Raw genomic sequence first — 14,371 nt, 5'->3', positions numbered from 1 at the left:
AACAATCAGGCATCCATCTAGAGAACAAGGAACAACAGTTAAAGTATCAGCAATCAGGCGTCCACCTATAGAACAAGGAACAACAGTTAAAGTATTAGCAATCAGGCGTCCACCTGGAGAACAAGGAACAACAGTTGAAGTATCAGCAATCAGGCGTCCACCTGGAGAACAAGGAACAACAGTTGAAGTATCAGCAATCAGGTGTCCACCTGGAGAACAAGGAACAACAATTAAAGTATCAGTAATCAGGCGTCCACCTGGAGAACAAGGAACAACAGTTAAAGTGTCATCAATCAGGCGCCCACCTGGAGAGCAAGGGAGTACAATTCAAGTTTCCGCTTTCAAGTTCTTACTGATGTTTGGTAACATGATTTAGTTTACACTTATATATATACCCAGCTACCAAACTGGGGCAGAAATTTTCTTTGCTCTTGTCTATTTTTTTGAAATCAGGAGCCCACCTGGAGAACAAGGGAATACAGTTCAAGTTTCAGCAATCAGGAGCCCACCTGGAGAACAAGGGAATACAATTCAAGTTTCAGCAATCAGGAGCCCACCTGGAGAACAAGGGAATACATTTCGAATCTCAACAATCAGGAGCCCACCTGGAGAACGAAGGCAAGAAGCAATTCAAATTTCAAATAATCAGGAGCCCGCCTGGAGAACAGAGGAAAGGAAACAATAGTCAAAGGAAGACATTTAAAGGGTTCAGCAATCAGGTGTCCGCCTGGAGAAGAAAGGAAAGCATTTCAAAGAATACCATTCAAGTCAGCCACAAAGGAACTTCTGAGGAAAATACAAGTCAACGAGGCAACTTCAGTCACAAGATCAAGTTTGAAAATAAATCTTTGTAAAGCATAGATTATAGCTTAGTCTAGCTTCTTCATTTTTGTCATGGTGTAATAAGGAGGTCAGTAGGCAGTATCAACAGCAGCAACATCAGTAACAGTAAAACCGCAGCTTCATGGTAGTCCCAGCTACCAAAACTTCCCGAACTATATTGACCTGATTCCTTGATAGCCAAGGATATGTAGGAAACCTTTGCAGCAGAGGTTCAGTCAAATCTTTCAAAAAATGCTTCCCACGGAGTGTTCAAACAGGCAAAAATCCCTCGTATCCGCTCACTTTATCTTTGCACGAAAACTCTTCATGTTTCCGGACAAAGAGGGGCAACTGTGAGCACGTGACTTTTGCCTCATACGAACTACTCCAAAATAATTCCCAAAATTAGGTCTTTTCTTTAATTATTTGTTATTTTTAGGAATTATTGTGTGGTTTTATGATTGTTTGCATATGTTTGTGTGCATGTTTAATTTTATTAATGCATTAAAAATAAAAAATATATATAGCATCTGCATTTAGGATTTGATTTTTACGTTCTTGGAATTAATTAATAATTAGGTGTTTTACAAAAATAAAAATTCACAAAATAACATATTTGTGTGTTTTTAGTCAAATTATGTGATTTTCTTTTAATTTAGTATTTAATTATTTATGATAATTATTACTTAGAGTTAATTAATATTCTTAAAGTTAATTTGGGTTTTATAATTTAATTAGGATCTTAGTTTTAATTTTTGAAAGAAAAAGAAGAAAAGAAAAGAAAAAAGTTAATAGAAGAGAGGAAATCAAATCTAGGCCAAAAGAATCCCCAGCCCAAATAAAAACCCACTCCAATACCCACCCAAATACCCCAAAAAACCGGCCTAGACCTTCCCCCAACCCGGTCCGTCTCCAGCTTCAACCAAACGTCTCAATCTGGACCTTTGATTTAATGTGATCAAACGATCCAGAACCTCGCCCAGAACCCGACCCCGACCCGCTTCCAGAACCGATCCAACCCCCACTTAACCAAATGGTGACATTTAGCCCCTCCCCTTCATCCTGGCCGTTGATCTCATTTGATCGAACAGCGTAAATTCGACCACCCCCCCAGTATATAAACGCCTAACACACCCTAACCCCCCTTCAAACCCCCTCGTCGTCTCTCATCTCTCCCCCCCCTCACATACCCTAGAGATACCCCGTCTCCCACCGCCTCGCACCACCGCTATCCTCCCACCGAAAATCGTCTCATGGCGGTTCCGGTGGCCCAGACAACCCCAAATTAACACCATTGATTCTCCTCCATCTCCCCATCCCAAATCCCCAAACTGTTTCCTTCGAATCACAGCCAAACTCGTCGAATCTTCGATCGAAGTTTGAACCACAAACTCTAGGTTACCCAATCGACCCCAAACTAACACCCCATAACCTCCTTGACCCCCCATACCCAATACATATCTGGTTTCCCTCGAATCTGGTTGGAATGAGTCGAATTTCAAATCTTGAGTCCGCATGCCAAAAGACAAATTTAACTCATGGATTGTTGATAATTTTAGGGCCCGGTTTCGTCGCAAAATGGTGTTAATCACTTGTTCTAACAAAGAACAAATGACTAACATCATTTGGCGATGAAATCGGAGAAAATTTGAGTGCTAACTAAACCCGTTGAATTGGTGAGTTCTCCAGTATTATTATTATTTTTTTCTTGGTATTATTTCACTTCTGCCTCGTCTTCTTTAAGCAATTTAATTAAGTCAAATTAGGTTTAAAATTGTGGAATGTCCGTTCGTTGTCTTTAGTTCATATTCATGTATGACATTAATCAATTTAATAGCTGATTTTGATTTTTCAATCGAGTTGAAGGTTTTAGTCTTTTGTTTACTGTAATTATGATAAATCAGAACTTAGGAATGATAAATAACAAAAGCTTTTAGCCTAAGGAAACTTGTCAATAATTGAATTAGGAAGCTTCTCAATAGTGGTAGGGTAGAAATTGCATTGCTGAATTAATTAAAAAAGCACTAAGCTAGTATAGATAATTTAAAAAATAGAAAAAGCTGAAATTGATAATGGGAATGGCACTAATTGATTAATTTAGAGAAAGTAAGTTAGTGGGGATAATTAAAATAAGGGAAGGGACACTAGTAATGAGATGACATTAATTGAATGCCTATAAGAGGACATTGGAAGAGATTCTGGAGGGGACAAGAAAACATTCTAAAAATACTGGAATTGAATACAGAGAGAACATTCGAAGAGGAGATTTGGATACAGAGAGGAGTGAGAAGTGAGGAAAAACTGAAACTACTAAAAAAAAGCTACTATTGTTCCATTGAGCTTGTCTTTGACTTCTGAAGTTTTCGATTTCTGAAATACTTTCTGATTCATCTGGGTTTAGAATAAATGGAATTTTAGTTTGTAAGATCTTGGTTTGAAGTTTTGGCCGTGCTGTGTTGAGTATTGCATTTCATTTCTTGGGTTAAAGCTGATTTTCTTGGTTGTCTCTACTGCTAAAACATTGCTTCTTGCTACTGTTCTGCTGCTGCCTCCTCATTTACTGTGTTGTTTCTTTCGAATTCCAGGTACTCTTTTGAACTGTGACTGAAAATGATGCCTGACTGAGCCTCTGTGTACAGATTTGTAAACTAAGTTGAAGTTAAAATGATTAAACATTAGTGTTGATTACTGTTTGATTACGCCATCTTTCTTTATTTATTTCATGTTTGCCTAGTTTAGCTTATTTTGCATACTCCTTTCCTTGATATTACATTTGTTTTAAGTGATGGATTTGGACCTTGTCTGAATGTAGTTGATTCTGGGAGTATTTATTTGGACTTAATGTAATATGTGTTGATCCAATGATGTCAAACTGTCATTTAGTTTTGCTTCTGTTTGTGTATGAGTTTCTTGCATTTCAAAAGGGCTTTCGACTGAGTATAGAGTGAAAATTTCTTGTTAAAACCATATTGCCAAACATATACATATGTTTCGAGGTCCTTCCAGGTATTCTGATGGAAATTGAAGTAAGAATTGGATGTGTTTGATAGCTAGGTTATTTGTGTGAAAGATAATGACATTCTAGGGAAGATTCATTCAGTATTTCAATTTCAGTAACGATTGATGATAGGCCTGTTGTTATTTTGGCATGAAATGTTCTATTTTGGCAAGATAGGGAGATCGTTTGTTGCGTTTGTTGAAATAATTTTTACTAGGAATTGCATATTCATTTTAGAAGATACGTTAACATTAAAGTATGCTTTGCATTTGAGTCAAGGTTTACCAGAATTGGTTCAAACTCAGATTTTCTTGAATGATGTAATTTGCCTCAAACATTGGCACTGGATCATGAAACTGGCTTGCATTTTTTGGCCAAGTTATGCCAAAACTCCTTTCAGCGATGGGATTTTCATCTGGGCTCACGTCAAGCCCAGCTGCTTATTTCGCTGGTCATGTAGTAACCGGCAGGTTGGTCGTTGGGCCTATAATCAGCCTGGGCCTTTTCGTAATCAAACATGGATCGCCTATTACTAGTCCGTTGACATTTAAATTTTAGCTTAAACATTAGCACAAAAATAGGCAAAAATCCTCTTACGTCTTTTAATCAATTAGTCATGTTCATTAATAAATTGAGGTGTTCCACACTTAACATAAAAAGTTATGACTCTCCTAATTAAGTATAGAAGTTAGAACAAATCGAGATATAATGTGCCAAACAAAATTACAAATGCATGACCCTCTACTAATTTCTTATGATTTAAAGACAACAAATAACCAATTATCGTAAAACTTTTTAGGCACGTTTAATGGATTATCATAGTCGTGGACACGTTCGCGTGACATGATCATAATTCTAAAAATAATTCGGAGTATGCGTTCGCGCAACTTCGAACAAATCTTCTCAATAAAAAATGGGTTTTCGGAGGTTATTGAATTAAATTAGCTCATATAGTCCGAGGTGCGCCGCTTACCATTTAATCATATAAAAATGACAAATGTTTCGTAGTTTGTTTTAGGCACGCGTAACTTTGGCCAATTTTTATTTTTAATAATAATATGTTATTAATTGTAGAAACGTTCGCGTCACATGATTTTGATGCGCCAAACAAATGGGTACACGTACGCGTGACCCGTTTCAAGATGATTTTCTTAATAAAAATCGGTAAAGGATAAATGCACACGGGTTCAAATTGTTCTAAATCAAACAATTAAGTCGGATATAACAGTTGAGTAACCGTGCTAGAACTACGAAACTCGGGAATGCCTAACACCTTCTCCCGGGTTAACAGAATTCCTTACCCGGATTTCTGTGTTCGCGGATTGTAATACAGAGTCAACCGTTCCTCGATTCGGGATTTAAACCGGTGACTTGGGATGCCATAAATTATCCCAAGTGGCGACTCTGAATTTTAAATAAAATAAATCCTGTTTCGATTGTCCTTAAATTGGAAAAACTCCCTTATACTCCTCAGGTGTGTAAAAAGGAGGTGTGACAGCTCTGGCGACTCTGCTGGGGAACGAACCCAGAATCTCTGGTTCAGGGTTTAAGAATTTGAGCTTAAAATAATTGTTATATTTGGCTTTATTTATTATCTAGTTTATTCACTTGTTTGGGCTTAATGTGCTAAATGTTGCTTTTTACCGCTTTGATATTATCTGAACTGTATATTAAACTGTTACGAAACCCTTCTTCTTTCTGAGTCTTCTGAATTTATGGTGCACACGTGTGCGTTGCCCACCTTTCTGTTAGAAGTCATACCAAATAGAACGAAGTTGGGCCAAGTAACTAGGCCGGGTAGACTTTCGTGCTCCCGGTACGTTGCCCCCACTTCAGCTCAAGTTGTCCGCTTGGGTAAGCCAGGTCTAGAACAGTATACCCCAGGTTTTACACTTAGAATAACTCAGTTTCATGCCGGATCCCTAGTAGGAACGTTTGTTTGCATCACGTGCATTTGACTTCGGAGATTCAACACAGGGGTTGGGTCTGTCTAGGACAGGTGTACCCGAAATGAAAAGACCATCCTGATGCATCTTACTTGCTACTTGTGCATTCATTTGTTTCGGATTTGCATGTTGACCAGCTTATAGGAAAAAGTTAGAAAAGGAAAATCAATGTGAGAACCGAGAAAGAAAATTGGTTGTTTTCGAAAAAAATAATTTCCAAAATATTTTGAAAATCTGTCGAAATTTTGAAAAGAAAAGGAAATGTCGTGTTTCTTTTAAAAATGGTTTTATTATTACGAACTACGTAAGTTTGATTCTCGCCGGACGTGAGATACGTAGACAACCCACATCGGGCCCAATTATTTAAAAAATAAATAAATAAATAGATAATAAATAATTAAAATATGGGGACATAAATGTCATTGTGTTGTCATAAGTAAGGCGATGTCATTCTTGTCCAAAATATGCCGAACGTCCCCAAAAGGGTGCCGGAAGACTATTTTTGCAAAAACAGCTGCCTTTGGTCGTCTTTTTTTCAAAAAAAAAAATAAAAAAATTGTCGGTTAGCAAACACAACCTTTAACCCTTCTTCAACGAAGTGTTTTTTATATATATGAATTTTTTTTAATGATTTTTTCAAAATGAGTCTTGATTTTGGGTTTTTAAATTAAAATCACTCACAGGTACAAAATGAGCACCATCCAGAACCCACCGTTCACAGATGTAGATGAGTTTCTATTTCGGCTTCAGATGTGGTGGTATGAGTTAGGAGGAGATGGTCAGAAATGGGTCATTAAGTATTTGGGAGCTCTCACAGATATTATGAAAGTTAAACCATGCGATGATTTGATTACGGCACTAGTGACCTTTTGGGACCCGATTCACAATGTCTTTCGCTTCTCTGATTTCGAGCTTACTCCCACATTAAAAGAAATAGCTGGATATTCCGGTTTTGACGGAGATTTGGGAAACCAGAATCTTATCTTCCCAAAGGCTCCCTCAGTACACCGATTCTTTGATCTTCTGAATATCAGTAATCAAATCAGAAAAAGCAACGTTGTCAAAGGGTGTTGTTCTTTCAACTTCCTATATTCAAGGTTCGGAAAGCCGGATGGATTTGAAATTCATGAAAAGGGTCTTACCAACAAACAAAACAAGGACACCTGGCAGATTCACCGACGCTTCGCTTTCATGGTGGCTTTTCTGGGAATCATGGTTTTCCCAAACAAAGAGTGGACGATTGATATTCGCATAGCCAGAGTCGTACAAGTCCTCACTACCAAGGAACATCACACCCTTGCCCCGATCATTCTCTCAAACATTTATCGGGCGTTGACTTTATGTAAATCCAGGGCAAAATTCTTCGAAGGGTGCAATATTTTGTTGCAAATGTGGTTAACTGAACATCTCCGACATCACCCCAACTTCATGCAGTATGGTCCAAGCAAGGACAATTTCATCGAGAGTTATGAAGAAATAATAAAAGATTAAAATCTCCAGAAGGGGTGGAAGCCTGGATATCCCATTTAAGATCTTTAATGGCAAGTCAAATTGAGTGGACTTTGGGATGGCTCCCGGTAAGAGAGGTGATACACATGTCACCCTTGAAGAGTTATTTGTTGCTGTTAGGTTTAAGAAGCGTCCAGCCGTATGCGCCACAGAGAGTTCTAAGACAGCTAGGGAGATACCAAGTAGTGCCTGATGATGAAGATTTGAGTATGCAAGTGATTGAGCTACACCCCGAAGCCTCTCTCCCTGAGGCTTTAGTCCAGCGGATTTGGAATGGTTGTCGATACTTGAAAGATGATACCCAAGTTCCAGATCCTGCGAAAGGCGAGATAAATCCGGGTTATGCTAGGTGGTTTGAGAAAATATCCCGTGTGGATGATGCACCAGAACCTAATCCTAGAAGGCCCATAGAAAGACCGCATGTTCAAGCCTTTGATGACAAAATCCAAGAACGGTTGGCTTGGGGTGAAAAGGAGAAGGGGTACAAAGCAACTATTCGTGCCTTAGAAGAAAGCCTGAGGAACCTCAATTTGGAGAGAGACTTACAAGCACAAGAAGCAGAAGGTGAAAAGAAGAGTCTGATTAGCCAGAATAAAACTCTCCGCGCTCAGTTTCAACAGATGAAGAAAGCCTCTGAAGCGCTAGTGAGAAGTTGGAAAGATCAGAAAATCATTGCCAATCTGATGGAAAAAATGCAATATTATGACTCCATCTTGACAAAGACTGAAAAGGCGTTAGACAAAGCTAAGGAGAAAATCATACAGTTAAATGAGGAGGCCAAATCTAGTAAGGAACGCCAAGTAATGAGATGTGAAGAAGAAATGGCTCAATTCAAGAGAGAGAAGGACTATTGGAAACATTCAGAAGCTTAACTCCATGCACAGTTAGAAGAAATGAGAAGGTACAATAGAGAACATCAGCACACAGATATTGATAGGGAGAGAGCCCAGGCAAGACTCAATCAGGCCAGACTTCGAGCTCAATTGGAGTCAGCTTTAGATCGCGAAGACCACATAAGAGATATATCCACCACTCGCCAACAACAATTGCAAAACCAAGGCCAAAATCTCCAAGATTTCAGAGCACAAATCCATGATTTGGCCGTTTATACTTCTCGAAGTTATGTAAACTGCCAAGGGATGGATTATGAAAGGTTTCTAGAGCATGCACCTACTTTTTCCCGTCATCTTGCAATGGAGTTAGAAAGAATGTACCGTACACTAGGAATTCAGCCGGGTCAAGCCCCACTGTGATTAGATGTTCCAGTGATTAAAAACAAAAAACTGTGGAGTGAAGCGTAGTCATAGTTGTTGGAACTTTCCATATAATAATCATGTTTTAGTTTAAGTCCATGTTGAGTCTTTTAAACCATTCTCTTAAAGTGTTGTCCAAATGTAATGTCATTTCTGTCTTTGTATTGTTTCGTTTGTTAAAAATAAATAAGAGTATTAATAATTGTTTCCACCAGAACTATGCTCGGTCTGATTCATACAGGGTCATGATACGTAGGCAATCTTCATAAGATTCGACCACAACCAAAAGAAAAGAATAAAAGGGGAGGGAAATAAAAGATAGGCGTGAGTGACAATAAAAGTGAAAGGTCAGGAAAAGCTGGGATGACACAAGCAACCGAGCAAATACATGATAGAAAATGGTTAATTGCCTAGGTGCATTGCATACCAACGTGTAATTGCATATGTGTTAAACTCTAAAACTAACAAGTTTGTTGTTTTCCAGAGAATTCAAGCAGTTAGTTTATCTAAAGTATACTGGCACATTATCATTACCAAACCAGATCAAAAGGACCAATACCAGAAATCATGTCTATCCCGGATGTCGATACAAGTGTTGAGGTAGAGGAGTTAGACATCAGTAAAATGAAAGAGGAGATGCTTAAACTTAAGCAACATATGGCCGAGATGTATCAGGCCTGGTCTAAAGGACAATCACCCCCAGCTTACCCTGCTAACCCTGCTTCCACCCCACCACCAGCTCAAACTCAGGATCATCCTGCCACCGATCTATCCCCGAGCTTTCCCATTTACCAGCACTGCCGGGGCACCACTTCTCATACACCACAATCTCCACCCCCTAAACCAATTCCATACCCTCCTCTACCAGTAACTCCTATCTTCGTAGCACCTCCACCAGCTACACTCCATAAATCTCCTAGAGAGCCTATGTTCCAGGCCCAGGACAACCAATACTACCCTTCGGAGCCCACTTTCAAAGCTCCAGAAACCCATTCATATACTCCTCGCTTTGAAATCCCGATAGAAGCTGATAAACCAGTCAAAAATACCGAACATCAGAAGATGTTCATGAAAGTTAAAAGCTTAGAACAATCATTCAGAGACATGCGGGGGTTGGGAGGGCAAGTCAGCGTGGCCTACAAGGACCTATGTCTGTTCCCGAATGTGCAATTACCGGCAGGTTTCAAGATGCCCAAGTTCGATCTATACAACGGGCACGGCAATCCAGTAGCCCACTTGAGGGGTTTTTGCAGCAAGATGAGGGGAGCTGGAGGAAAAGATGAATTGTTAATGGCTTACTTTAGTCAGAGTTTGAGTGGATCAGCATTGGAATGGTATACCCGCCAAGACCATGGGAGATGGTACACATGGGATGATCTGGTGCAAGCATTTGCTTGTCACTTCCAATACAATCTTGAGATCATTCCAGATCGATTGTCCTTGACTAAACTTGAGAAGAAGCACAGTGAAAGCTTCAGAGAATATGGTTTCCGATGGAGGGAGCAAGCAGCAAGAGTAGATCCCCCAATGAAGGAAAGTGAGATGGTAGATTACTTCCTACAGGCTTTGGAACCTACTTACTATGGCCATTTGGTCTCAGCTGTGGAAAAGTCATTCAACGAAGTAGTAAAGATGGGGGCATGGTAGAAGAAGGACTCAAGTCGAATAAAATCATGAGTTATTCGGCTATCAAAGCAACTACTCAGGCTATTCAAGGTAGAATAGGAGGGATTGGGAAGAATAAGAGAGAGGAAACAACAATGGTTGATTCAGGAACTTGGTCTGGATCCAGAGGTTCACCTTACCACTACAATCAACATCGACCCCACCAACAAACTTATCACCACAATCCACCCCAATACTACTATCCACCACCAGAACCTCATTTTTCCGTCCACCATGCACAAGCATACAACCAACCTCCTGCCCACACTTAATGGCGTGCTCCTGTCCTACCAAATACTTATCCACATCCACGAGCCTACCAAAACACTCCCGGACCAAGTTTCAGGCCTAGTCAAGCACTCAAGGGTGAAAGGTTGCAGAAAAAGAAAACCTTTACTCCATTGGGAGAATCGTACACCGGTCTGTTCCACAGGCTAAAACAGCTAGATATGCTAAGGCCGATACAGTCCAAACTGCCAAATCCTCCTCCAAAGAATCTTGACTATACTATCAGCTGTGAGTATTGTTCTGGTACTCCGGGTCATGATACAGAAAAGTGCTGGCACTTGAAAAGTGCGATATAGGAGCCGATTGATACCAATAGAATTGAAGTTCAAGCTCCCGAAGCACCCAATATCAATAGGAATCCGATGTCAGCCCATCAGGAGGCAAATATGATCGAAATAGTGCATGCGGAGGGAGAACCCGAGAAGCCATCACAGACCATCATGATGATTCGGTCTAGTAGAGTCAAGACAGATGAACAATCAGCAGATGAGAAGTTGGTGTTCAAGCAGAGCAAAAAGAGTGTTGAGCCATCTGTGGCAGTTGAGAAGGGGTCTTTAAGCAAAGTTACAACGAAACATGAAGGGATGAAGGTGATTGTACCGGGAGCGGCCAGCAAACCCATCATAATCGTGGAAGGAGCCCGCGCAGATCGGGTTATTATCAAGCCAGTAACCCAGTTACCAATAATCAACAGCAAGGCTATTCCATGGAATTACGAACGGGTAACGGTGATGTACAAAGGGAAGGAAGTCAAAGAAGAAATCTGTGAAGTACAGGGTCTGACTCGCTCGGGAAGGTATTTTACTCCCGAGGAGTTAAGAAGAGCTAAAAATAATCCAGCACTAATAAAGAAAGCCGTAACTGAAGAAGAAGCAAAAGAATTCTTGAGGAAAATGAAGCTGCGTGACTACTCTATCGTGGAACAATTAAGAAAGACGCCCGCTCAAATTTCCCTATTGTCATTATTGATCCATTCGGACGAGCACCGTCAAGCTTTAATGAAGATCTTGAATGAGGCACACGTTCCCGATAAGATCTCCGTGAATCACTTGGAAAAAATAGCCTACAAAATCTTCGAAGCAAACAGAGTCACGTTTTTTGATGATGAATTACCTGTAGAAGGTACTGAGCACAACAGAGCTCTTTACCTCACATTAAAATGTGAAAACTCTGTGGTGACCCGGGTATTGGTTAACAACGGATCAAGCACAAACATTTGTCCTCTCTCCACTCTAAGCAAGTTGAAAATAGAAGATGAAAGGATCCATAAGAATAATATTTGTGTGCGGGGATTCGACGGCGGAGGTAAAGATTCAGTTGGGGACATAGTGCTGGAGCTGACGATAGGGCCAGTCGAGTTCACAATGGAGTTTCAGGTGCTGGATATAGCTGTTTCCTATAACTTGCTATTGGGTCGACCATGGATCCACGCCGCTAAAGCAGTCCCATCAACACTACACTAGGTAGTCAAATTTGAATGGGATAGACAAGAAATAGTTGTGCATGGGGAAGACAGTTTATGTGAAATTCCGGAGGGGAAATACATTCCAAATCCAAAGATAATCGCCGCATCAGTCATGGTAGCCTATGATATGTTGAAGAATGGTTTTGTACTAGGTAAAGGTTTGGGCTCATCTTTGCAAAGCATCATACAGCCGGTGTCTCTTCCTAAAAACTTGGGAACATTTGGTTTGGGATTCAAGCCCACTGCCGCAGACATAAGAAAGGCCAGAAAGCTAAAATAGAAGACATGGGTCCTTCCAAAGCCAGTCCCATGTCTTTCCAAATCATTTGTCAAGTCCGATACCAGAAGTCGCTCGGTAACAACAATTCCCAGTTCTATGATTAATCCTGATGAGGAGTTAATTGAAAGGTTTGAAAAGTTGTTTGATGGTGTGAACATGGTGGAAAGTGGTGAAGGTCCTAGCAATGCAGAAATTCAATTCGTTGGGCCAGAAACAAAGCTTAATAATTGGAAAGCCACTCCTCTCCCCATTCGAAAGGAGTCTTGGTAGTTTATTTTGATTTTCCTTCAGTTTGTCTGGATCATTCCAGTGTTGTAATCCAGATTTTTATCTTTCAGTCTGTTTGAAGTGTGCAAACCTTGTTTCATTCAATAAAATGCAGTTTCCTTTCTTTATCACTCCTGATAGTTTTCTTTTGTTTTTCTTTTCTTTTCTGTACAGTTCTTTTTACGCTGGCTCTAGTGATATGGCATGCATAAGGAATCCTCAGCCCAGTCTTAAAAATCAATCTGATTCCGAAATAATAGTTCAAGAAGTAGGTTGTGATTACGAATCAGAATACGATGAAGATGAGGCCTTCGAAGAGATTAGTAAGGAGTTAATTCACTTCGAAGAAAAACCCAAACCCAACCTGAATAATACAGAAGCCGTCAATTTAGGAGACACAGATAATATTCGAAAGACTAAAATAAGTGTCCACCTCCAACCAAAGATCCGAGAAGAGTTAATCAAAGAACTCATCGAATTCAAAGATGTTTTTGCATGGTCATATGACGACATGCCAGGCTTGAGCACTGATTTAGTGGTCCACAAATTGCCCACCGATCTAGTGTTTCCTCCCGTCAAGCAAAAGTTGAGGAAATTCAAAACTGATATGAGTGTGAAAATTAAAGAAGAAATCACCAAACAGTTGGATGCAAAGGTCATTCGGGTCACTCGATATCCTGTTTGGTTGGCTAATGTCGTGCCTGTGCCAAAGAAAGACGGCAAGATCAGAGTATGCGTCGATTACCGTAATCTCAACAAAGCAAGTCCGTAGGATAACTTCCCACTACCCAATATCCACATTTTGATCGATAATTGTGCCAAGCATGAGATAGGATCTTTTGTGGATTGCTATGTCGGGTATCATCAGATTTTAATGGATGAAGAAGATGCAGAAAAGACGGCATTCATCACGCCGTGGGGAACTTCTTGCTACCGGGTAATACCATTTGGTTTGAAGAACGCCGGTGCAACTTATATGAGAGCAATGACTACAGTGTTTCATGACATGATACATAAGGAGATTGAGGTATACGTGGATGATGTGATCATAAAATCAAAGCATCAGGCCAACCACGTTGGGGATTTGAGGAAATTCTTCATGAGACTTCGCAGGTACAACCTCAAGCTTAACCCTGCCAAGTGCGCATTTGGTGTTCCATCCGGAAAGTTTTTGGGATTCATAGTCAGCCGGCGAGGCATCGAGTTGGACCCATCAAAGATCAAAGCCATCCAAGAATTGCCACCTTCGAGGAACAAGACTGAAGTGATGAGTCTGTTAGGGAGGTTGAGCTACATCAGCATGTTTATTGCTTAGCTCACGATAACTTGTGAGCCTATTTTCAAATTGTTGAAGAAGGATGATGCGGTCAAGTGGACTGATGAGTGTCAAGAAGCATTTGATAAGATAAAAGGATACTTGTCAAACCCACCCGTGCTGGTTCCGCCAGAACCAGGAAAACCTTTGATTCTTTATTTAACAGTCTTGGAAAATTCATTTGGCTGTGTACTGGGGCAGCATGACATCACCGGCAGAAAGGAACAGGCCATCTATTATCTTAGCAAGAAGTTCACGACTTATGAGGTTAAGTACACTCATCTAGAAAGGACATGTTGTGCCCTAACTTGGGTGGCTCAGAAATTGAAGCATTATTTGTCATCCTACACTACTTACCTCATTTCCGCTTGGATCCGCTGAAATATATCTTTCAAAAGCCTATGCTGACAGGGAGACTTGCGAAGTGGCAGATATTGCTCATAGAGTTTGACAACGTCTATGTGACTCGGGCTGCGATGAAAGCCCAAGCATTGGCCGATCATTTGGCCGAAAACCCGGTCGATGAAGATTACGAGCCATTGAGAACTTATTTTTCCGATGAA

General features: G+C 40.3%; 1 protein-coding gene across 1 annotated transcript; it reads left to right on the top strand.

Annotated features, from left to right (window-relative positions):
• Positions 1-6,456: 6,456 nt before the first annotated feature.
• Positions 6,457-7,146, top strand: LOC138884287 (uncharacterized; the record flags this gene model as incomplete). Its single annotated transcript, XM_070165385.1, has 1 exon — positions 6,457-7,146. A coding segment is annotated over exon 1 (690 nt), but the record flags the coding sequence as incomplete, so codon positions are not given.
• Between the last annotated feature and the right edge of the window lie 7,225 nt (positions 7,147-14,371).

Source organism: Nicotiana sylvestris, chromosome 12 (genome assembly GCF_000393655.2).
Source record: "Nicotiana sylvestris chromosome 12, ASM39365v2, whole genome shotgun sequence".
Lineage (NCBI taxonomy): Eukaryota > Viridiplantae > Streptophyta > Magnoliopsida > Solanales > Solanaceae > Nicotiana > Nicotiana sylvestris.
This window is presented reverse-complemented; position numbering and strand designations above follow the sequence as displayed.